The following is a 23,267-nucleotide window of genomic DNA, read 5'->3' on the forward strand; positions in this document are numbered from 1 at the left end:
CAAAAGGCAAACCTACCAACGATGGGAGGGAAAGTTTAGCCGATTTTTAAACATGGTATGTTAATGATCTGTGACATCAGAAACCATTCATCTATTATAATAAGATAGAATTAACAGAAAACCAACATTTTTTAAACCACACAGCTTGACTTCTAAGACACAGGGGTTGGGTGAATGTGGTGCAAGCTTCAAACTGGGAGTTTGAAAGGAGAGAGCCATATCCTACCACAGCGATCGTGGAGTCTTTAGCTTTGACGACAAAGAGCTGTGCAGGCTAACACAGCAGACTCAACTCTTCATTGAATGGAATTATCTTCATACTTTCAGCACATCAGCTTGCCCCCATGCTTCCTATGAGAACCAAAACTTAAAGGGGCAGGGGGAATAGCACTTGTATATGCTTTACCCCAAAACTTAAAAACAATTTGTTGCTACTGGAGGACAATACTTAGGAATGTTCAACAGGGCAAGTGGGTCCCAGCCTGCACCAAAGGAACAGTAAGCCATTTCCATTCTTAATAGGTGCTGACAGGTTTATATAAACCAATAAGATTTTAATGGACTCCTGTTCAAAGTGAACAAGATTTATTGATAACTCAAAGGCCATTCAGTCACATGTCTCTACTCATAAATTTCTAATAGTTTTCAGGAAAATCTGACCTTGAAGAACCCTTACATTCAGCTTTAAGCAAAAATAGTGTCATGGGGGTAGATGGCTGGACTTTTGACCAAGTCTAACATCAGATTGTCTGAGCTCTGTGCTTGGATCTGATTCCAGACCTCAGCTTCCTGCCAAGGCAGAGCCATGGAGGCAGCACTGCTTCCTCAAATGATCAGGCTGCTGCCAACCACACAGGGCATTGGGACGGAGTTCCTAGCTCCGACTGCTGTGTAGTACCGGCTGTTACAGGCATTTGGGGAACAAGTCAAGGAATAGGAGCTCTCTCTGTCTCTCTCTCTCTCTCTCTCTCCTCTCGCCTCTCTCTCTGCCTGCCCCTGCCTCTCAAACATACATTTTTTGATATGGCATTTGTGGAGTTAAGTTATTCTCCTGGATAACCCAATTAGTAGTACCACCAATTCATGCACAGCCAACAAGAAGCATAATTTAATCTTACCAAGATTTTATTTTGCCTGAGAATCTATATATGTACATAGATATAGATATATATATACTGATTCCATACAGATTCTGTGCTTCTAGAATTAAATCATAGTTGAACAGTGAAAGTTGTTCCAATTCCTTTGTTTTTTTTTTATGCAAGTCATACTTAAAAGCTAATTGGAATAACAATTATTTTTGGTTTAATTAGAAAATCTTAATTAACAACAAAGACTTAACCTTAATATTTTGGTTTCCAAAAATATGTTAAAAATTAGCACCATGTGAATAAATAAGACAATCTTTTGAAACCTCAAGGCAGGATTACTGATGCAGAGAGACAAGAGTTATTAAACACATTCTAAATTAAACGCCTCTACGAATTTCATACTGAAATATATTGTGATAGTTTTGCATGCCAAATGTGACATTTTGTGTTTTAGATTCATCTTCTGTAGTAATTTTGGAAATGTCATACAAACAAAGATTTTGTCATTTACCAATGGAATTACTATGCATGGCCGCTTAGCCATCTCTGCTGGCTCCTGTGCCTGGTTCAAGTCAGCAAGCCATAAAAAATCTTTATCTCTCTGAAACACAGCAATTTGGAAGATAATCGAATGGTGACTAGGGGGCAGAAATGCCAGTCTGAGGAATTATACCACAATCTCTCTTGCATTTACAACCATCCTCAAAGCGAGTGTCAGAGGAGTAGCAGAGAGAGAGAGAAGATTCAGCAAACCTCAAACGCGTGTTCATTTCCATGGTGGCAGGCCTGCCTCTTTGTGTAGCAGGGACTGAGTCTGGCTCCACAGACACCCTGTTTGAAGAAATCCTGATGATTCTACTGTTGTGAGCACTCAGCCATTCTATTCAAATGCGGAATTTTCATCAAAAACATTTATGAAACCCTACTAAAGCTTTTTTTCTCTAGCTTCACAGGAGGAAAAAGTGCAGCAGGCATGTGAGTGAATACCAGTTGGCATCAAAAGCGAGAGACAAGATCCTTACCTTACAGCAAGATCTCTCTGGTCCCTTCAGCTCATCAGTTACTTGTGTGAGGGTGCCAGCCTTCGGGATGCTCTCCTGTTTACAAACACGTGGACTTGAAACATATGGTTGACGTGGAGTTCTGCAGAAGGTATAAGAAAGAGGAAAAGACAAAAGGTATACCAGTTGATGGTGGGACTTAAAGCCTAGCCTTGCCTCTGATGTGACAATACAGTGTTTCCCTGAAGCATTATGTTAGATTACACCGGAATTAAACACTACATTGCAGATGCTGCTGTTGGCTAAAGGTGGGAACACCGTAGGGTTCTCAGCCACATGAAATATTTCCACATTGTGTTAGCAACTGATCTCCCGATGATGAAAATCCAACTTGTTTCAGAAATCACCAGGAGCTCAAATACAGTTATGTGTTAGCATCTGCGAGAAGATTTGTTCTAGAACACCCTCGACCCTCATGGAAGCTAAAATCCAACAGTGCTGAAGTCGCCTGTATAACTCATTGTTATAACCCACTCCCACCCACATGAAATTGCTAGCATCTCTAGCTTACTCACAGTATCTAATACAAAGCAAATACTTTTATTAGATATGAAATACTCTGTATATATTTTTCAAGCTACATTGCCTAGGGATTCATAGCCATATATAAACTCTGTATGTGCCCAGGATAGCTGTGGTCATTGCAGGCCTCACAACATCTTCTATTTTGCATGTCCTGAATCTCTGAACGTGGACTTAGAGATGCAGCGAGTGAACCTTGCCATGGTAGTACCTTTTGCCATATTCTATCCCTCTTCCCATCACTGCTATCAGTCCGTGGGGAGATGTTGAAGAAAACGATGTGCTTAAACGGATGAGCAACTGACATGGCATGAACATTTTGTGTTCTAACGCAATGGTCAGAGATACTAAGATCTGCTTCTACCCGCAACTGTTCCCTGAGCACTTTGCTTCCTTGTAACATTGGCTTTACTCACGATTCTTCCTTCCTGTGCATCCTTTGCTTTTGTTTTCATTTTGTCTTCTCAATCCCTGGTGGTGTTTGCCTACTATCCTACATTCACTTGAATTAAGAAGGATCTTCCATCTCCCCTTTCCCAACTTAAGCTTAATGTCATCAGCGGGGCCGTCTGTGTCAACGACTCTATCCGCTCCAGAACAGCCTTTCATGGTCTCACTGTTGATTTAGTTCCCTGAGATACAAATGATCTCCCTTAATGTGGTTGGAGCTACATTGACATAAAGGTTCATTAGGACATCCATTTGCTGGCAATCCAATCTCAAATTAAATACACTTTGTTGTAAATGTTATTACTTTTAAACTACTGTATCTATTGTCTTTAATGGCCCTATTATACAGTTATGAAGGAAAACAGTTTTCATTAGTAAACATCAGACATTGTATGCTAACTACATGAGATGCTTCCTTGGTTTCCTTCTTTGTTCACTTGTAAGGCTCTCGGAAATATCCTAAACATGTAATCTAAGCAATTAAACATGAAATTCAGGATTGTAATCCTAAAGGAGGAGGGAAATGACACCAAATGGCAATCCCAGGTTTTTTTTTTTTAGTAATTACGTGTTCTCTAAAATCACCTTCATTAAAGAGGAGCGCAGTGTATACTGAAAACTTGATATGCAGCTTGAACTCGCTACCGGATACCTAGAGACAGAGCTTGGACTCTGCCAGGTCCCCGAGACAGAGCTGCGGATCTGTGGCTTTGTGGAGCAGTGAGTGCCTTTCTACAGCAGGAGCCACAGCCTGACATCACATGGGGGTTACAGCTCATCAGTATTCTTGTTTTCCCTCATACAGCACTCAGTCCTTCTGTAGTTCCATGGGCTGAACATCCCTGGTCTGAAAAATTTAAAATAAGAAGTTCTCTGAGAGTTAAAATTTCCTGAATACCCACTTGATGCCACCAGTAAAAAAAGAAAAAAAAATCCATGTCTGACCTCACAATGGGTCACAATACAGGCTTACTAAAAGTGCCACACAAACTCTCTTCAAGCTATTTGGATATGGTGTAGAAGGGATCTTCAAAAGCTCACGGGTTTTTAAACTATGCACGAATTTATTTTGCGGCAAGATAACCCTCTCTTATTTTTAGTGGGGGAGACTTTTTTAAAGTATTTACTTGAAAGTCAAAGTTATAGAGACAGAATGGAAAAGACAAAAAAGAGATGTTTACACCCACTGGTTCATTCTGCAAGCAGCACACATGGACAAAACTGGGCCAGACAGAAACCAAGAGCTAGGAGTTTCCTCCACATCTCCCACATAAATGCAAAGCCTCATCACCTGGGACATCCTTCACTGCTTTCCTAGGCATGTTAGCAGGGAGCTGGATTGCTGGGAAGCAGCCAGGACCCCATCGGCCTTCATAAGGGGTGTTGACAGCACAGGTGGTGGTTCCATTTGCTCTGCCACAGCGCCAACCCCTACACTTAGCTTCTAATTCCACTCTCTCATGACCTTTTAGAATTACTCTCATTTTGCAAATATTATTTAACATTTTGCTTAGAATTTGTTTTCATCTCCGAAACATACCCTGCTGTATAAACAGATTCTTCAAAATCTGAAAATATCCAAAACAGAAAAATCTCTGGTCTCAAGAAAGCCAGATAATAGATATTCAGCAAGTACAAGTGCATCACATCATTTATACATGATAAATTTTAAATTAGTTAAGGAACATCCCATTCTATGATAGTGACCCATTAGCCTGAAGCCCACTGGAGAAAACTGACTTGTATTCAAAGCTGGGTTGATGGTCATACTTTTCTTCTTTTCAAAATGAGACTAATGTTTGTTGTAATTATTGCTTTGTGTCCTAGAGTCTCCATTTTGTTTTTTCTGGGCATTTTTATGACATTATGATTATATGTATTTTTTTTTGCTACAGCATAAATTTTAGGAATTTAATTCTATGGGTCTGCCATAACCTATTTAAGTGATCCCTTATTGCTGGATATTTAGGTTAGTTCTTATTTTCACTATTATAAGCTATCCTGTAATTAACTTTGTCACATATAAAGTCAAGTTAAACCTCCCTGGCCATTTTCTTAGTAGAAAGTCCTAGAATTGGCCGTGTTGGTCCTGGGAGGTATGCTACTCTACACTTCACTGACCACTAGCTTGAATATCGAAATGACAACCTTAAAATACATAACCATGTCTGCATGCATGAGTCTCTCAGGCACCACTACTCACAAGAAGATAAGGCTCATTCTACGTGGTACCTTTTTGTGCTGCTTGGAAAATCCTTAACGTAAGGGACATGGTGACAACCAAACTACCACCATACACAGTGAACTCCCTCAACCTCAGCTAGATGGATGTTTTAAATCAAGCAATTCTTGTGGGGACTTCCCTATGCATGGCGGAATATTTGGCAGGATCCCTGGCCTCTACCCATGACATATACTCCCTCCAGTTCCAGCTGTGACAAGGCAAGTAAGTCTCCAGACACTGCTGAGTGTCCCCTGCAGGGCAACGTGATGCTCACTGGGAACCACTGATGTTCAATATTAACTGGTGTTTACCGAGTGTTCAACTTGCTCATGGGAATCTTTCAATGTGTTGTGCTTCTCATCTGATTTAATGCTGAAACTAACGCAGCAAGTTATTATTCCCATTCTTTCTGATCAGCTGATGAAAACCTGATACTAAGGCACATTGATTTTGCTGGGTAAGATTCAAAGTGAGATCATCCAGCTTGAGAATTTCCGGCAATCCTGCTCCTGCTAATACTGCACCCATGAAACAAGGGGGTAGCAAATGCCACTCCTACACTGGAGTGAGAGCTTAGATACTTTCTCAGAAATCCCCAAGACATCACTCCCAGTTGTAATATCACGACCACACTTCCTCCTCCCCAGACATCACATGCACAAAGAGGCATGGGAAATGGTGTCATGGTTCCTAAACTTTTTACTGGTACTATACATCAACCTTGGGGGGGGGGGACCAGGAACAGACATAATTTGCCCATATTTAATCTATAGAAAGCACATGAATACTCAAACAAGATGCATTATGTCTATCATTGAGGAACACACCTCCCAAAGATTCTGTCCATCTTCAAATGGGACATGGGGATGTACTGGTTGAATTCTTCCCCCTCAAATTTCAGATCCTGCATGAAAGAAAAATGGAAATAAGATGAAACTGGCGTAAGACACACTTATAACAATCATGTAAAAGTTGCTTTTTAAACTAGGATCAGCATACATTGACACTCAACTGTGAAAGCTCCCACAGGTAAGCAAAAACTGTGGATTGTACCTACGGAAGCCATCTTACTATGGTACCCAACTTTTCTCACTTGATTATTTCCTTTTTGTCCAGAAAAAAAAAATAGAGGGAAAGGCAACCAACATCACAAAAGGAGGAAGAAGAACACATTGATAATAATCTCAGATTTCTTTGTCTTTTCCTACTTTGTCCTCTTCCTGAATCTCCGACTCCTCTGTAAACACATATACCATTCCATATAGCCATGTAATTTTAGAATGGGATCATAAACATAAGGCTGAATTTGAAAGATATTAATTATATGTCATCTAATACAAGATAATAAGGGAACAGAGGGGAAATAATTATGCTGGACAAGAAGAATAAGCTAAGAGTATCTTATGCAGGCTCTAAATTAGTATTATTAATAATACTCCTGAAAATGTCTTGAAAGGACCCCCATACCAGCAAATATCAACATATTTGGTGAAACTGAGAGAAAGAGAGTGGAAGGGTGGCAAAGAGCTGAGGATGACAACTGCAGTCCTAACCTGCGACTGTACAGACCAACTTCGCTAATGTTCATGGGACCACACAAAGGGATGGACAAGGAGATGGGACCACAAGTCTTCAGGGTTGTCTATTTCACACAGGCAAACATTGATAAAGCATCAACTCTGGGAATCACTCCTCAGCTTCAGGTTCTGAACTTTTCTTTTCATTCAGGAACCATCCACTGGTTCACTCCCCCGAATGGCTGCAACAGCTAGAGTTGAGCTGATGTAAAGCCAGGAGCCAGGAGCCAGGAGTCTCCTCCAAGTCTCCCACATGGGTGCAGGGTCCCCAGGACTTGGGCCATCTTTCATTATTTTCCCAGGTCATACACAGAGAGCTGGACTGAAAGAGGAACAGCTTGGATGCTGGTGATGTAGGTGGAAGATTAGCCTACGGTGCTACCACTGCAGCCCCTCATTTTTGCTTTAACTGGACCACTTCCGGTGCTTAGTAACCATTACGCTAACTGACTCTTGTCTGGAGATAACACTGACAAAATCATCTTTTAGTTCCTATCACAAATCTTAAAATAAAGGCCTCGGGAAGCTTGGTTCCACTTGTGGGGAATGTTCACTGGAAACACTGTTGTCTGGAGCCCCGCACTATAGTGTAGCAGTTAAAGTTCTCACCTTGAACATGCCATGATCCCATATGGGTGCTCGTTCTAATCCCAGCAGCCCTGCTTCCCATCCAGCTCCCTGCTTGTGACCTTGGAGCCTTGGGCCCAAAGCCTTGGGACCCTGCACCCTCATGGGAGACCCAGTGGAAGCTCCTGGCTCCTGGCTTCGGACTGGCTCAGCTCCAGCCCTTGCTCCAGCCACTTGGGGAGTGAACCATTGAACAGATCTTCCTCTCTATCTCTCCGCCTCTCTGTAAATCTGCCTTTCCAATAAAAATAAATAAATCTTTTTTAAAAAATCAACACTATTGTTTGTAGTGGATCTGGCTGCAATAGTTTGACCATGATTAATCAGAAACATTGCTCCGTTGTAGTTTTTCACTCAGAATTGTGCAAGATTTCCATGTTGCTGATGTTTTTTTCTGTTTGTTACCCATCCCCCTCCATTTGGGCTTTGTCCAAATTAACTGTTTCCTCACCAATTGACGCGGATGGTCTTCAACACATTAGGGTTAGGGTTAGGATTTCATCTTCGAGTCTTTCCCATTCTTAAAGCAAACAAACAAACAAAAATATTTGGGGGGATTATCCTCATAAACTGTGCTTAAAGCATCAAAGATACAGAGAAAGGAGGAGAGACAAAGATCTTCCATCTGTTGATTCACTTTTCCCAAGTGACCTCAATGGCCAGAATTCCGTAGATCTAAAGCCAGGAGCTTTTGCCTCTTCCAGGTCTCCCACACCTGGAAGAGATCTCAATGCCTTGGGCCATCCTTGACAGCTTTCCCAGGCCACAAGCAGAGAGCTAGATGGGAAGTGGGGTTGCCAGGATTAGAATCAGCACCCATGTGGGATCCTGACACATGCAAGGCAGTGACTTTAGCCGCTAGGCTACCGTGGTAGACCCTATTTTACTCTTTTTAACAGCTCAAACCAATATTTCTTCAGGCGTGTAACAACAAATTTGTTGGATTTCATCTTGGTGCAATACAGTTTTGAACTTGTGCAAAATTATTTCACAATAATATTTTCAATTAACTTTTTAAGCTCCCTCAAATAATTCCTTTAAAATTGTGTATCTCTACTCCCAAGGATGGACTCCCAAAGAAACTGCTAAATATACCTAAGTAACAATATGCTGGACTGTCTGCCATTGTCCATACCTACAATGTCAGGATACACTTAAATAGCAAAGAATGGACTTCTGGTGTGTTTGAAGGACTATACTAATGTAAAATATAGGGAAAATCATTAGGGGGGAAGGGAATTTGAGAAGAGGAACAGGTAAAATCCCACAGGTTATGGAACTATATTATAAAATACGTGTTTTTTAAGTAAAAAGCAAAACATAATACAATGCGTGAGTCTTCTGTGAATCTTGTAGGTGTCCCTTCCATTGACACATGAGCTAAAGACATCAGTGTGGTCAAATCTAAATCATATGTATCTTGGATTTGCACTGAGAAAATGGGGGGCTATCCCCTTAATCAACATGAAGATCTTATAGTTTGGTTGAGTGTAATGCTGAGACACACCCTTAATCTGTTTTGCATGTCTTTGTCTGAATAAACAGTATTCTGGGGACTGACTTTTGATGTTTATGGCGTATTAATTGACGATTTGTTTTTGACATTCTTTTCTCATTTTCGAGCCGTATTTTTCTGGCATCTGACCTTTTTCTTAGAATCTCCTTCTTACTCTAGCTTGTGGACGACACTGAAAGACTGAAACTTTCCAAAGCCATGCAGTCATGACTCATTTGGGATAACAGTCCTTTCTATAGTTCATTTTTTCACATTTTATAATAAGTAACAAGAAGAAACCAGGCAGCATTGTTACAATCCTCTGGTTGGGAATCTTCTTAGCTCAATTACCCAGCTCATTAGGTATATTTTCTACTTTCCACGTAACTGTGGGCAATAGGTCCATTCACTCTGACACTTCTTGCTGAAGATTTCTTTCCTCCATTTTTCAATGGGGTGGCTCCTGCATCACTGCCAGCCCTTACCTCACCCCACTTCTCAACAGCGATGGGATCTGTGGCTGCACCTCCAAGTTCCTTTAAGCGTTCACTTGCACTTCTCTTGAAGGGTCCTACAGTTTCAATGTCACATGTGAGATGAAGTGGAACAGTCTGCTTCCTTGCAGGAAAGAGTCTCAAAGAGATCACACCTTAATTATGTGAGATTTAGATTTTACAAAAATGATACTAGCCTATATTTGTGAAGTACTTACACCACTCTAGGTGCTGGACTTCAGTCTCTTATTCAAAGAGATAGATCTGAATTTTCATAGTGTTATTAGAAGCCAGGAATACAGCGGTCTAGAAAACTATGCCATACCTGACTTTAGGAAACCTTCATTCTGCTAGACATAAAACAAAAATTGAAAAAATAGATAAAAAAAAAACCCTGGTAAGAATGATAAGTGTAATGAAGGTTTTAAAAAATCCAAATCACAGTAATACAAGAATTAAATTTAGAGAGCAAGCTTGTGGTGTCTGATAGAGAAGGCGCAAACACTCAAGATGAGATTTGAAATGAGAATGTATCCACGCGAAGGAGGAGAGCTAAAAGATGTTCAGGGTAGCACAAGCAGCAGTGTGTGCAGAAGCTCCGAGGTAAGGCATCAATTTGTAAGTTTTTAAAGAAAATTGAAATTGGATGGCATTGCGGCACAGCAAGTTAAGCCACTGCTTACGGAAACAGTGCCCTACACTCAAAGTATGGTTCGATTCCTGACCCTTCTTCTGTTGCAGCTCCCTAACAATGTACATAAGAAAGCAACAGAGGGTGATCCAAGTACTTGGGCCCTCACCATCCTGGTGGGAGACCCAGAGGAAGGCTTGGCTCTTGGCTTCAGTCTGACCTAGTCAGGGCAATTGCAACCCACTGGGGAGTGGAAGAGCATACACAAAACCTCTGGGCGTGTCTTCCTCTTTGAGTCACACCGACTAGCAAATAAATAGCTCTTTTTAAAAAGACTGAATAGTCCATCTGCCACACAAACCTCGGGAGAGAACAGTGGGAGAAGGGATTGGAACCATTCGTATGGATCAGATCTTCTGGGACCCACAGTAGACGTCAGGGAATATACAAATTGTGTGTGCTTGAGAAACAAGTAGATTGTTTAAGCAAAAAAGTGAGATTCTCTGACTATTGTTCATGGCCTGAAGTGAAAATTTTGAGACTGCTAAACAGAGATTTTTTTTTCTCTATAAATCATGGTGTGTCTCAGTAAAACTAAACTGCTGTTGCTTCATATCATTGCAAAGAAGAAATGGCCCCTAAACCAGAAGCACAAAGTCAGACAACAAAAGGCAATGCAGATGCTTCCGGAAATGCAGATGGGTTTCCGGAGGATTCTGAGCTGCAGAACAGGAATCGAGCGATGTAATGGGTACCTTTCATGGCTTCTTTTTCTCTAAGAGAGACATTCTGCAGGAATTGTGCAAGCAAAGGGCTTGAGGAGAGGCACACTGAGATTCCAACTTAAAACTGAGAAAAAAAGCATAACTGACACTTCCCCACACACACTCATAACGGGTGGGCTGCTACCAAATTAGAGTTGGATGGGTGTTTTACTGTCATTAACCACAGAGAAGCACATACTTAGTGCCATCCCAACGAGGGAGCTACGTTCTTGAAGCAGACATGTTCTCAACATTAGACGATTTGTGGAGGGCCATGTACACACTAAGGTGTTATTACAAAATGGTCCATTTGGAGGGACTGTAAGAAAAGGCTATTTCTACCTGCTGGCTTGAACAGATAAGGAGGCTCACACCATCACCCACCTTGAGCACAACAGTGTTGCTACACTGAAGGACAGAGCAGCTCCAGGAGGTTTAACTCACATGGAGGAGTTCCCTACACCCTCTCCCTTGCATCCCGCCAAAGGATATTCAAGATGCCCCACCAGAAGCCACCTGCAGCAGACGGCACAGCAACCAGATGGTGGGCCATACTCAACTTCCTGGGACACAGCGTTTATAGTCTCACTCAGTAGCTCCAGTAGCAAAAGCAATCCCAAAAAGTCCACCTGATCAAGAGAAGCCAGCTTCTTCCGGAATCATCTGATCAGTGAAGCTGGTAAAGTGGCCCAGGAGAAATGGCACATGGAACTTAGACAGTGTGAAAGAAACAAAACCAAAAACTCTAGGGGTCCTAAATGTTAAAGTGGAAGTCTTGTTTCCAATTTCATTATGCAATGGTGGAAATTATCTCTAAATCTGACTTTTCATGTCCTGTTATTTTATCCTCCAATTTCACGAATTCATATTCTAGGCTCCAGAAGAATAGATGTTCCATTACTTTGTAGGAGAACATTAAGGATAAGACATGGATATGTGTCGTAAGTCTGAGAAACGTAAAATTGAATAGGAAACAGGTTACCTGAATTCACATACAATAGGGATAGACCATAAAAATGAAGAGCATATCGCTTTAAAAATTCATGACAGTTTTTATCACTGAGAAGTTCCACCAGCTGATTTAACTTGAGGTTATTTTAAATAACTGCCTTAATGAAATATACCTTGGAGAGAAGGAAAGGACGTTTGCGACGGGAAATGTAAAATCTCTCTTCGTGTGTTTTCACCTGGAGAAAAATGGCAACTGGTGACCAAACAAATGGAATTAAAACTGTTTCAACATGTATCATCTTTTTAGTAGGAATGCTGTTTAGTAGAAAGAAAGAGAAAATATTCAAGCATGGACAACTAATGGGACCACTCCGTGTTTGGAACATCGGTGGTCTGTCTGACATTGTTGATACGTGCGGCTCACCGATAAGCTAGAGGATCAGAAGCAGTGTTGTTCCAGAAGGTCCTTCCTTGGGCAAATCCATGGCAAAGCGTGTTTTGGGAGAAGCTACAGATCGACAGGATGTTAGCTAAAATCAGTACGAACTTCATTAACACTGTTATCTTGGGCACATATTTTTTTATTTTTTAAAGCATAAGTGTGTCTTCCATTATTTTTACCTGACCTTGTCTGCCTCACACAAGTGTTGACACACCTGCCCCTGACTCCGGCCTCTCCGACGTGTCCAGGAGGTGTCCAGTGGTTTCTGATTAAGTTACTGTCATCTGAAAATCACCCTTAGTGGGCACTGACAACCTGACTGACATCCTTAAGAGAACACGGCCAAAACTAGTCAAGGGGATGGAAATCATGGGAAGAAATTTAAGCATTTTATTTCTGACTTAAAATGTTCATGATATGTGAAAATGAACTTGAGCTTCTCAGAGTGGGAAGTTGTGGCAAGGAGACCCAACGCAGCATTTTCTCCTGTTTGTCCTCTGCGACTGAGCACCCCTACTCCCATAGGTTTCCTCTTTACCTGTTTCTCTAAGATAGTCTTATGATGCCTGACTCAGACTTCATGTCTTTGAATTTACACAGAAATGGCATTTCCAATAGATTATTAATGTATTTATTTATTTGAAAGGCAGAACAATTCATAGAGGGAAAGATACTCGGTTCATTGGTTCTTTCCTCAACCTGCCACAACAGCCACGTCTGAACCAGGCCAAAGCCAGAATCCCAGAACTTCATTCCTGGCTCCCACTTGACAGAGTTCCAAGTCCCTAAATCATCTCCTATCGCCTTCCCAGCGAGTAGCCCTGCTGGGCTCCAGCTCCTACTGATGTGTATGAGAATCAGAGCCCGGGACAGCAGGAAGCTGAGATTAAATCCAAAGTCAGAAGTCCAACCAAACACTTCGATACGAGAGGCAGACTTCTCAGGCATCAGAAATCTTATTGAGCCCCGATGTTTCTTCTTTAACTTTTTTGTTAGCATTATTTTTATATCCTTATTACACGGAGGGTATAAGACAGAAAGCTCTTTCCCCTTTGAAAAGTTATTATTAAGACACTGCAGAAAATTCCTTTGAGTAAACAGTATAATGCAGTTGGATCAAATGCTGCATAAGTAGAAGCCAATAAGTAAAAACTGAAATTTCTTGGCTAAAAGTATTAGTATCATATGATTTAACAGCTTTTTTTTTTTATTTTATCCTGATTTACTGTATAGACTTTAATTACAGTAAATAATTATAGCAAACTGACATGAATTATTATCTCAACTTCAACTCGATTAATTAACAATCTGATATTCCATGACTCTAATTGAGTTAGGTGTGGCCACATTTAAGATTTAGAAACTATTTGGCTCTATTGATGCCTTTCCCTAAAACCCCAATTTGTGCCACTACAAGGTGAGCTTCCCTCCAAAGGCAACTGTGTACTTACATTAGACCTGTGGCTGGCTACTTAAGGCTATTGGCCAGGTAATGAGATGAGGGCAGATACTTAGCCACTAATTCTGGAACAGACTGGAATAAGGAGGGAATGACTTTGGGGTTTAAGGGTGGGAGGCAGGGGGGTGGACATGCATGGATAAGGCAAGCATAAAGTCGTTGGTGGTCAAGTCTTACCGCTTGGTAAGCACAGAACTCCTTTACAAAAGAGAATGTTATCCATTAAGAAAACTCTTGTGTGACTCCAATGCTATGATTTCTCTTGACTTAACTATGGGAAAACACTCCTCAAAGGGAGTACTTTGCCTTTACGAGACACTGCAACCACGATGCATCCAGCAGAATGTCTCAGACCATAGCTGTGTCCTCACTATAGTATCACTTTCTTTTTCATTTACCCTCATTCCAAATATTCACTGTTTCTTTGAGAAAAGAAAAACTCTCTCAAAGTATACTATCAATTTAGATTTTTTTTTAATTTTAGACTTTGTTATTATTTTACCATATAATTCCATAAACTCTAGGATTACTCCCTCCCCAAACTCCTTCCTTACCACCCCCACTGAGTTCCCTTATATTATTATGATAATATAGTTAGTTCTTCATAAGCAGTCATAAGTCCATAGTTCTGCTATTTAACTGAATCCCGATATGGCGGGCATGGACAACAGCAGACAGTCCAGCATCCTATTGTCAAGATGTATTTCACAGTTTCATTCAGATCTTTGATCTGGAAGTACAGGTGCATACTGCATTGTATCTTCACATTTGGATATGATAATTTCTAGTACACAGTTACTGTACATCATAGTAAATGAAAAGCCATAAAGCAAAATCAACATCAGGAAGAAAAAAAAAAAGAAATTTACAATGCCATGAAGTTAAATAACATGCTACTGAACAACTAATGTGTAGCTGAAGAAATGAGAAATAAAATCAAGAATCTGCTTGAAGAAAATGATGCTACTGTATGACTTATGAGTCAAAAGGAATTTAACATGAGAAAAAAAAACTTTTCAGGGAATGAAAGCAAAAACATCAAAATTCATGGGATATAGTTTCTGCTGATCTTTGTTGGTGAGATGTCTCCTGTAGGCAAAAGAAGATGGGTTTTGTTTTTAAATCCAGTCTACTAATCTATGACGTTTGATTGATGTATTTAATCCATTTACAACCAGGATTAATATGATTAGGTGGTAATTTGGTCCTGTCATTTTGACAACGTGTTGCTCATTGATTTAGTCTCCTGTTATTTCACTGGGATGTTCTTAACATTTGCCTTTGGTTTTGGTGGGTGCTACTCATTTTCTCTGTCAAGAGAACATCTTTAAGTATCGTTTGTAGGGCAGGTCTGGAAGAGGTGTATTCTTTCAGCTTTTCTTTACTGTGGAAGAGTTTTATTTCATTTTCAAAGACAATGGAAAGCTTTGCTGGGTACATTAGTTTGGGCTGACAATTTGTCCTCTTAGAATCTGGAATATGTCACTCCATTCTCTTGTGACTTGTAGTTTCCTCTGAGAGGTCAGCTGTGAGTCTGATTGCCATTCCTCTATATGTCAATTGATTTTTTTTTCACGTGCACATGCACACTTAAGGATCTTGTCTTTATGCTCAACTGAAGAGAGGTTGATTATCAGGTGTTGTGAAGATCGCTTTTGGTCAATCCTATTGGGAGTTGTGTGCCCCTCCTATATCCCAATTTTTCTGCATATTAAGGAAGTATATGCTTGCAATAAAAGAACCTCCAGAAGAAGCTCCTGGCTTCAGATTGGCACAGCTCTGGCCATTGCAGCTACTTGGGGAAGGAATCAGCGGATTGAATATCTTCCTCTCTGTTTCTCCTCTTCTCTACATATCTGACTTTCCAATAAAATGTATGTAAGTAATAAAAAGATGGACTGCCATCAACTACCGCTGAATCTTTTGCAGCCACAAAATTAAGGAACTGACAAACAGACTATCTCTCCTGTACTGACAGGTGGTCGACCACTGCTAGAGCCTACTGGAAATGTATGAACTGTCCTCTCTGAATGTCTCCTATGAAACAATTCTGTGAATAGAGCAGGCCTTTACTCAGTAGGGCACATGCAGAGCCTTAACCCGTGGGCTGCCACATTTTCATTTTCATTTTAGTCTTCCCATCAAAGCAAAGTATGAGAGATGGTTGTTAGCATCATTTGCTCTGCCCGGGGGGCTAATTACTCTATTTGGTTCATTTTTGAAAATATTGTTACATCTAAAGGCAAAAAAAAAAAAACAGATGAAGGCTTGTTTCAGGTCTCCTTATGTAATTTTGAGCAGATTAAATTAGTTAATCGAAAATTATGCTATCTGAAATGGATCTGTTGGTTTCTAAATCTACAGTAGAAAATTGCTTTTTAAAAAATCATTTGAAAGACACGCTGTTTAAATATATTTCAGTCAATTCTCTCAAGTGTGAGACTTGAGTTTTCGTGATTCTAAAGGAAAACCATGAGGAATGCGAGACCTCAGACATACAGAAATTAGAGAGCATTTGTATGTCACCCCTTAGAACCGAACGCTACCGTATCAACCACAACAAATGGGTTGAGAACCGTGAGGCGTCATGGCGAGAAGCAAGGAGCACTTCAGAATTCCCAGTAGAAGATGAAGAAACAATAACAATCTCTCAGCTTAGATTTCTTTGTATGAAACTTAGGACCATCATACCTTCTTTCCACAGCTTCATGCAAAAACTGCAAGGGAGATGAAAAAATTCTGCCCACGTGGGTGGTACATAATGACACTCTTCAACAAATTTTACTTGATCTGAGTTAAATCTATGTAGGTAGTCTGTGTGTGTAGCCATCAATTGATCTATCATATAAAATCGAAGCTATGGGACGTATCGGGTTCTCTCTCAGGAGTCAGAAACCACAATAGCACTGTTGAGTGACTGGCTAAGAACCAGTAGAGTTTACAAATATGAGTTGACAAGTGCCAGGGCAGGCGCAGGGAAGGACTCATTGCATCACGTCTTTATTCTGAGATAACGGCAACAGGGCAGGGAGAGCAGCGATTTTCAATTTTTTGATGCATGATGAACTTCTTAAAAATATTGAATTCCAGGTGCCGCTCTCCTCTTGCCCCAGAAGTGCACTTAATTCATCTCTAGCCTTTTCTACTTTTCTGTCACAACAGAGAACTGGAGAATAAGACGGTCACGGTTGGCAAACATTCAAAACAAGTAAGGGGTAATTAAAAGTGTGCCTTTTCCCCTTATCTCCCTCCCTTCCCCCAGACACAGGAAATAAAAATAGAAAATTTGGAAACAACAGCATCTCCCACTTTCCCCTAATCCTCAATCCTTCCCACCCTAATCAGCTGTGAACATCACCAAAAATGAAATTAAAAGAAAAGATTTATAAAATTTTGATATTAAAAAATCGAAATTGTGAGGGTACATCAGAAAAGTTACTGGAGAAAGAGGCTGAATCACATGAGAGTCAGGTCGAGGGGTGGGCCAGGCTGTGCCCAACTGTAACATCCATTGCTAAGAACCAGAATGGATGTGGCCCTGTCAAGTTAGGCCTCAGTACCTGCCAGGGAGTGCCAGGACTGCAGGCTGGCATGCCAACTCCTGATGACACATGTGAAATCCGTTGCTTGGAGTAGGCTTGGTGGAGACACTTTGGGCAACCCCCAGCTAGGTACAGCTCCTTCTGGTGAGTGTGATGGTTAAGGCTGAGAGCAGACTAGATCAGGCTGGGCTGTGGCACCCATTGACATACATGTAAACCAGATCTGGGTCCTGGCCTGGCATGATCAGTCCACATCACAGCACACTGACGCAAGTAAGAGCCGGGAGAGGGTGCAGACCAGTTGGTCCATAATACCTGTCAGTTCACATGAAGCCTAGGGGATGGCCAGGCTGGACTAGGCTGCTGTACTTGCCAGTAAGAGCTGGAACTGGAGGCAGGCCAGGCTGGACCAAGCGGTAGCACCTGCTGGCAAATGCCAAGACTCAGGGCAGTCCATCTCATCCACTGGCAGATGAAAAACACAGGGCTGGGAGCTGGTCTGGTGGGGGAATTTTGGGGACTCCCTTGTTGATTTTCTGCTTCTACTTGTGAATGTGAGAGTTGGGATGAAAGTTTGGGGAGCAGGGGGACAGGGTGGATTATGCTGAGGTACCCTCTGTTGCACACAAGAGCCAGAATGGGTGTGAACCTACCAGGCTAGGCTGTAGCCAGAATGGGTGTGAACCTACCAGGCTAGGCTGTAGCACTAGCTGGCAAGTGCCAGGACTGGGTGTAAATCCAGTCGAGCTAGACCGCAGTGCCACCTGGTAGACAAAAGCTCTGGAGCTAGAAACCTGCCTGGTACAGAAACTATGGACATTGCCTAGCTAGGCTGCTCCTGTTGTTGGTGAGTGCAAGAACAAGAGCTGAGGGCAGGCCAGGCTGGACAAGGCGGCCACACCCATGACATAGGTGAGGGCCAGGCCAGCTTGATCTAAGCTGTAGGACCCACAAGTGTGCAAAGGGCCAAATAGGATGTGCTAGGGTAGGCTGCAACAGAGGCTGACATGCACAAAACTGGGCTGGGGACTGGCCTAGTGAAGTTATTGGGAGTCCCCCTGACCAGGTCACTGCACCTGCTGATATGCATGAGAATTAGGTGTGTGGTGCACTAGCTGGGCAGACTGCAGCACCCATTGGCTCACATCAGGACTGATGAGGCAGCTGCATCCACCAGGTGAAGTTTCTTCAGGTATTCTCTGACTGGATTGCTGAATTCAGACTCTAGCCACAGGAAACATCACGGAATGAGTGGTCCGACCTTGGAGTGCATGTATTGGTACTGGGCCTCCTCAGCTGCTGATGCTTGGGCAATAGACAGCATGTCCAGATGTACATGGGGGACAGACATGACAGACAATTCGTTTAGGCCAATGGAGGACGTTGAGTGTCTTGTCAAAGGGTGGAGAGCAGGACAGGTTGGATCATTCTCCTGGCCAAGGTTTGTGACAGGTTTCTGAGACTTTGGATGCACTAAGATGGACTTTGTCAATCAATAGACCATGTAAAGATTTTCTGAACCTGGAAGCGATGAAACTAATAACTTCCCAGGACTACCAAAATCATTCAAGTGACACCCGTACAGCACTCTTCCCCACATTTGCATCTCTAAGGCTTCAGCAAACAAATGTTCCCCCATCCTCAGTGCTGACAAGGCCTTCTCCTCTTCCTTCGCTGAATCATTGGTCCCTTCCTCCCTCCTCCATACCTAACCACCCCCACAACCCTAGTCAGAGACCCACATGGGGGCACATTCCTCTCAACTATGTAAACGATATTAAGAAGAAAACTAAAATTATTTTTAAAAAATCATTCTGACACATCAAAACGGTAGATGATTTGCTCTTTTGCTCAAGTATATGTTTAACCATTCCAATAAAGCAAATAAAACCAATTATTTATTTCATGGATTATGACTTTGGTTCTATGGCTGCAGTCTCCTTCGTCACCAAGCCCATTAAGCTTTTCTCCTATAAAATTTTTATGACATTTTTAGGTTCACAGTTTATGTTGAAGTCTATGTTCTGCTTTTGAGTCAATTTTTGTGAAGGATGTCTAGACTCTTTTTTGCCGTGTAAGCATGTCAAGGGGTCGGCACCAGTTGATGAAAAGACAGTCTTATCTTCACTGAATTGCCTTTGCTTTTAGTTTAAAAATCAATAATTTTATGGTATTATTTTGGAGCGCTATAATCTTTTCCATTGATGCATTTTCCATTTCTTCACCGATGCCCAGCCCTGCCGCCCGACAGGCGTGGCCTAAAACTTACTTCCCTATGGTCTGAGGCATAGCTTTCAGGCCTACACGTGGAGCGTGACCTCCAACATGGCTAGAAGGTCAAGAGGAATACACGTGGAACATGACCTCTGACATGACCGGAAGATCAAGAGAAACAGACATGTCATACAACAAATTACAGTATCTTTGGTGGGCGGGGAGTCTACCAGTTGACACCCTTCTGCCCTCCTCTTTCTTTTCCTTTAAAAGCTGTACACTGTGCATAACAAAGCAGACATTTCTCACCAGCTTGTCTTCAGTGGTTCTTGTGGCCAAAGGCTACCCTCTGCCTTGCCCTTGGTGACCTCGGGGTCTGCTGGCAGGCCAAAACCCCAAGACCATATTGTCTCAATTACTATGGCAGAGCTAATAATTGCATTTTCTAACTTGCTATCCATATTCAAATTTCCCTGACTACTCCCAATTTTTCCTTGAGGGTTTTCATAGATTTATTTTTAGGAAAAAAAAATCACAAAATAGAATAACTATAAATTTCAAAATGTTCATTGATTCTCATGGACTGAGTCTTAAAGATGAATTGGATACATTTACTTGACCACATAAAAAGATAGCAATGAAATAATGTTAACATTTTAGGTATGGTATTTTTTGCATGTATGAGAGATTTAATTCTCAGGGCGGCCATGAAACACCTTGGTGATTAAATCACCACTTGGGGTACCCACAGAACATATCGGAGTGCTTGATTCAAGTCCTGACCCCAGATTTCAAACCAGCTTCCTGGTAATGCACTTCTTTGGAGACAGCAGATAGTAATTCGGCCACATGGGGTGGGAGAGCTGGATGCAGTCCTGGACGCCTGACTTCAACTCTGCCCACCATCACAGTTGTGTGTATTTGCAGAATGAACAAGCAGATGGTTCCATCTCTCTCTTTCATCTGTGTCTCTCCTTCAAATATGAAAATAGATTTTTACTGAAAACATGAACCAAAGTAACAGCCTTAAGAAGTAGGCTCTTTAAGAGCTCCTTGGTTCCAAGGGCTCTGCCATCCTGAATGAATTCATGTCATTATCATAGAAGTAGGCCTATTATCTCAAGGAGGGTTCCTGAGAAAAGGATAAATTTGAGTTCTGCCCTGCTGGCTCCTCATCAGATACAGCTTCTCATTCTTGGATTGTCCAACCTCTGGAACCACGGGCCACGTCGACTGGTACTTGTCATAAATTACTCAGTATGTGGTACCATATTTCAGCAGCAGGAAATAAATACCAACAATATCTATTAAAAGGCAATTCCATCTGAGTGAAAGATAATAAGGATGTCTCGGTACCATTTTGTTCTCGTATAAATTAAATATTGTTCCTCAAGTCTTAGAGGTTATAAGTTGTCATTTTACATACACTTGGTATGTCACAGACGCATATAAGAATAGGAGGCATCCGTGTTCCAGGTAGAGGATTTCTCAAGTCAAAACATTTCAAAGCTTCCATGACAATTAAATGGAAAAATGCTTGGCACATAGCAGATACTACGGAAAACTACTGCTCAAGAGAAGGAAAACGTCTAAAGTTTGCTATGTATAAAAATCTCTTAGAGCACTTGTATTTAGTTGTACATTCTCTGGCTCTTGCACAGCTTATGAAACAGCAAGTCTATATTTTTTTACGGAATATGTATTTTTCAACTACCATCCCAAGTGTCATGCTTTGGAATTCAATTGTATAACACTAGAAATAATAAGAAAAAACACTGAGCTTGCCATAAAAAGGAAACAGACAGCATTAAGAATAACCAGGACATCCATGGGCAAACTGAAAGTCCACTATGTATAAAACAGCTAACTACTAGGAAGAGGACATAGAGACAGAGACACAAAAATCACGACTCTGCGCATGTGCGAATGACGTGTCTTCACAGTGTTTGATGCTCCAGACGAAATCTATGCCATAAGCTTTCAAAAAGCAAGAGTAACAAGTAATAAAAAATATGTTCCCATTGGCTAACACTATTTTAATTTTTTTAATTTATTTTGAAATACAGAGAAGGACAGACAGGCTGAGTTCCCATCCACTGAATTACTCCGCAACTACCTGGAACAATCGGGACTACGCCATCCAACACCAGCAACAGGAAATTGAAATGAGGTCCCCCATGCGGATGGCGAGGCCTGGCTGGTCCATCCACCACCCGCCGCCCCCCGGTGTGTACACATTCATAGGAATAAGGAGGTCACAAGGTCTTTGAACACAAGGTTCTTCAGCTTGGGATGCAAGCATCTCAGCTGGCATTGTAACTGCCAGGCCAAATGCCTGCACCCAGGAGTTGACTTGCAAAGAGTTAGTATCGATAATATTACAAAGTCTGTGCTTGGAATTTCTATAAAAACTTCAGCAAATAAAACATTTTCTTTCTGCTGATTGTTCTTCAGAGTCAATCAATAAAGGAATATTCAGTTGACTACATGTAAATGAGTAAGGGCTCGACATGGATACTCACATGTACTCACAGAAATGCATACATCTACATATATACATACATATATGTCTATTTGGCTTTTAGTAACTAACTATTTCATAAGAAATGCACACTATTTCTTCATGTATAAAAGTACTGAAAAAAAGAAATGTTCAATGAAATGGCCCAACAACAATGCCATTAATGGGAACTCCTAGGCAGTACCCCGTCGCTGAACAGAGTAAATCACGGGAACCAAAAGTTACATGTAGCTGCATCTTTTGAAGTACTCTTCCCCAAGCATTTCACAAACTTTGTACAAAACTTTACATTTTCCCCTTTTCCCTGATCATCTCTGGTTTAAAACAGATCCCCTGATCCTGCCAGCAAGTGTGGATTTGGAGCCAGTGCTGTGCAAGTGGCACAGAATCTCAAGACAAAACGAGCGTCAAAATCCTGAACACCATTCCATCTCACTGAGGTATTTCCGAGTTTAATGAGTCGCAAAGATTGTGAGCTGCTCTGATCAAAGGCATTGTATAACTACAAAGAGCGGTTATTACTTAGTACTGGCTTCCTTTTGATTGTGCCACTAATGAACATTGCGGTCAACAATAACTGACTAGAGGGAAAAAAGCAGTGGAAGTGAAGAAGGCTGTTCCTACCCATTCGCAGATACACTTGCTGTTAATCTGAACTAGGTTCATGCTGGTGTGCTGCAGTCTAACAGTTCTAAATCTACAAACGTGCATGATATTCTGGGCTCAGAGGATTCAGAACACCGGTCATTGTTCACGGGTTTGCGCCATTCTGCATAGAGCTCACCTTTCAACAGTTGGTAGATAGCACACAGCATCAAAGGAGTCATATTCAAATCATTTTCTCAAATGGCTCTTATTTTTTCCACTTTTAGTGATCTTTAAAGGAGTTTGCTGATAAGCCTCGCTCTCCTGTCCACCCCCCTGCTTCTGTCTCATATGCAAATACACAAATTTGATTCATTTCCCCTGGCGCCTGATGATAGCCTACGTATTTCATAGAAAAGTTGAGTCTAACTGTTGGTTTTCTGGAACATTTTCACCTGCATAAATTTAAATCTACTCTCTGTCGTTTCTCAGACCATGTTCCATTACACCATTATATACCCTGAAACATTGAACAAAGTGAGGAATCTAGATGGCACAGTAGGGCGTGCTCAATACGTCTTTGAAAAAGATTTCACCTTTTCAAATGGAAAAATGGG

General features: G+C 41.4%; 1 protein-coding gene across 1 annotated transcript in view; it reads right to left on the bottom strand.

The window, feature by feature from the left end:
- LOC121158981 overlaps positions 1–23,267 on the bottom strand; it is a gene marked incomplete at its 5' end in the record, with an annotated part of 260,310 nt that overhangs the window by 197,986 nt on the left and 39,057 nt on the right. The window contains 3 exons of the mRNA XM_040983966.1: positions 2,114–2,234; positions 6,176–6,252; positions 9,533–9,618. Coding sequence (XP_040839900.1) covers positions 2,114–2,234; positions 6,176–6,252; positions 9,533–9,618 — 284 coding nt within the window. The remainder of the gene's footprint in view (positions 1–2,113; positions 2,235–6,175; positions 6,253–9,532; positions 9,619–23,267) is intronic.

This window comes from Ochotona curzoniae, unplaced genomic scaffold (assembly GCF_017591425.1).
Source record: "Ochotona curzoniae isolate NIBS_2020 unplaced genomic scaffold, NIBS_Ocur_1.0 contig_4064, whole genome shotgun sequence".
NCBI classification, from domain to species: domain Eukaryota; kingdom Metazoa; phylum Chordata; class Mammalia; order Lagomorpha; family Ochotonidae; genus Ochotona; species Ochotona curzoniae.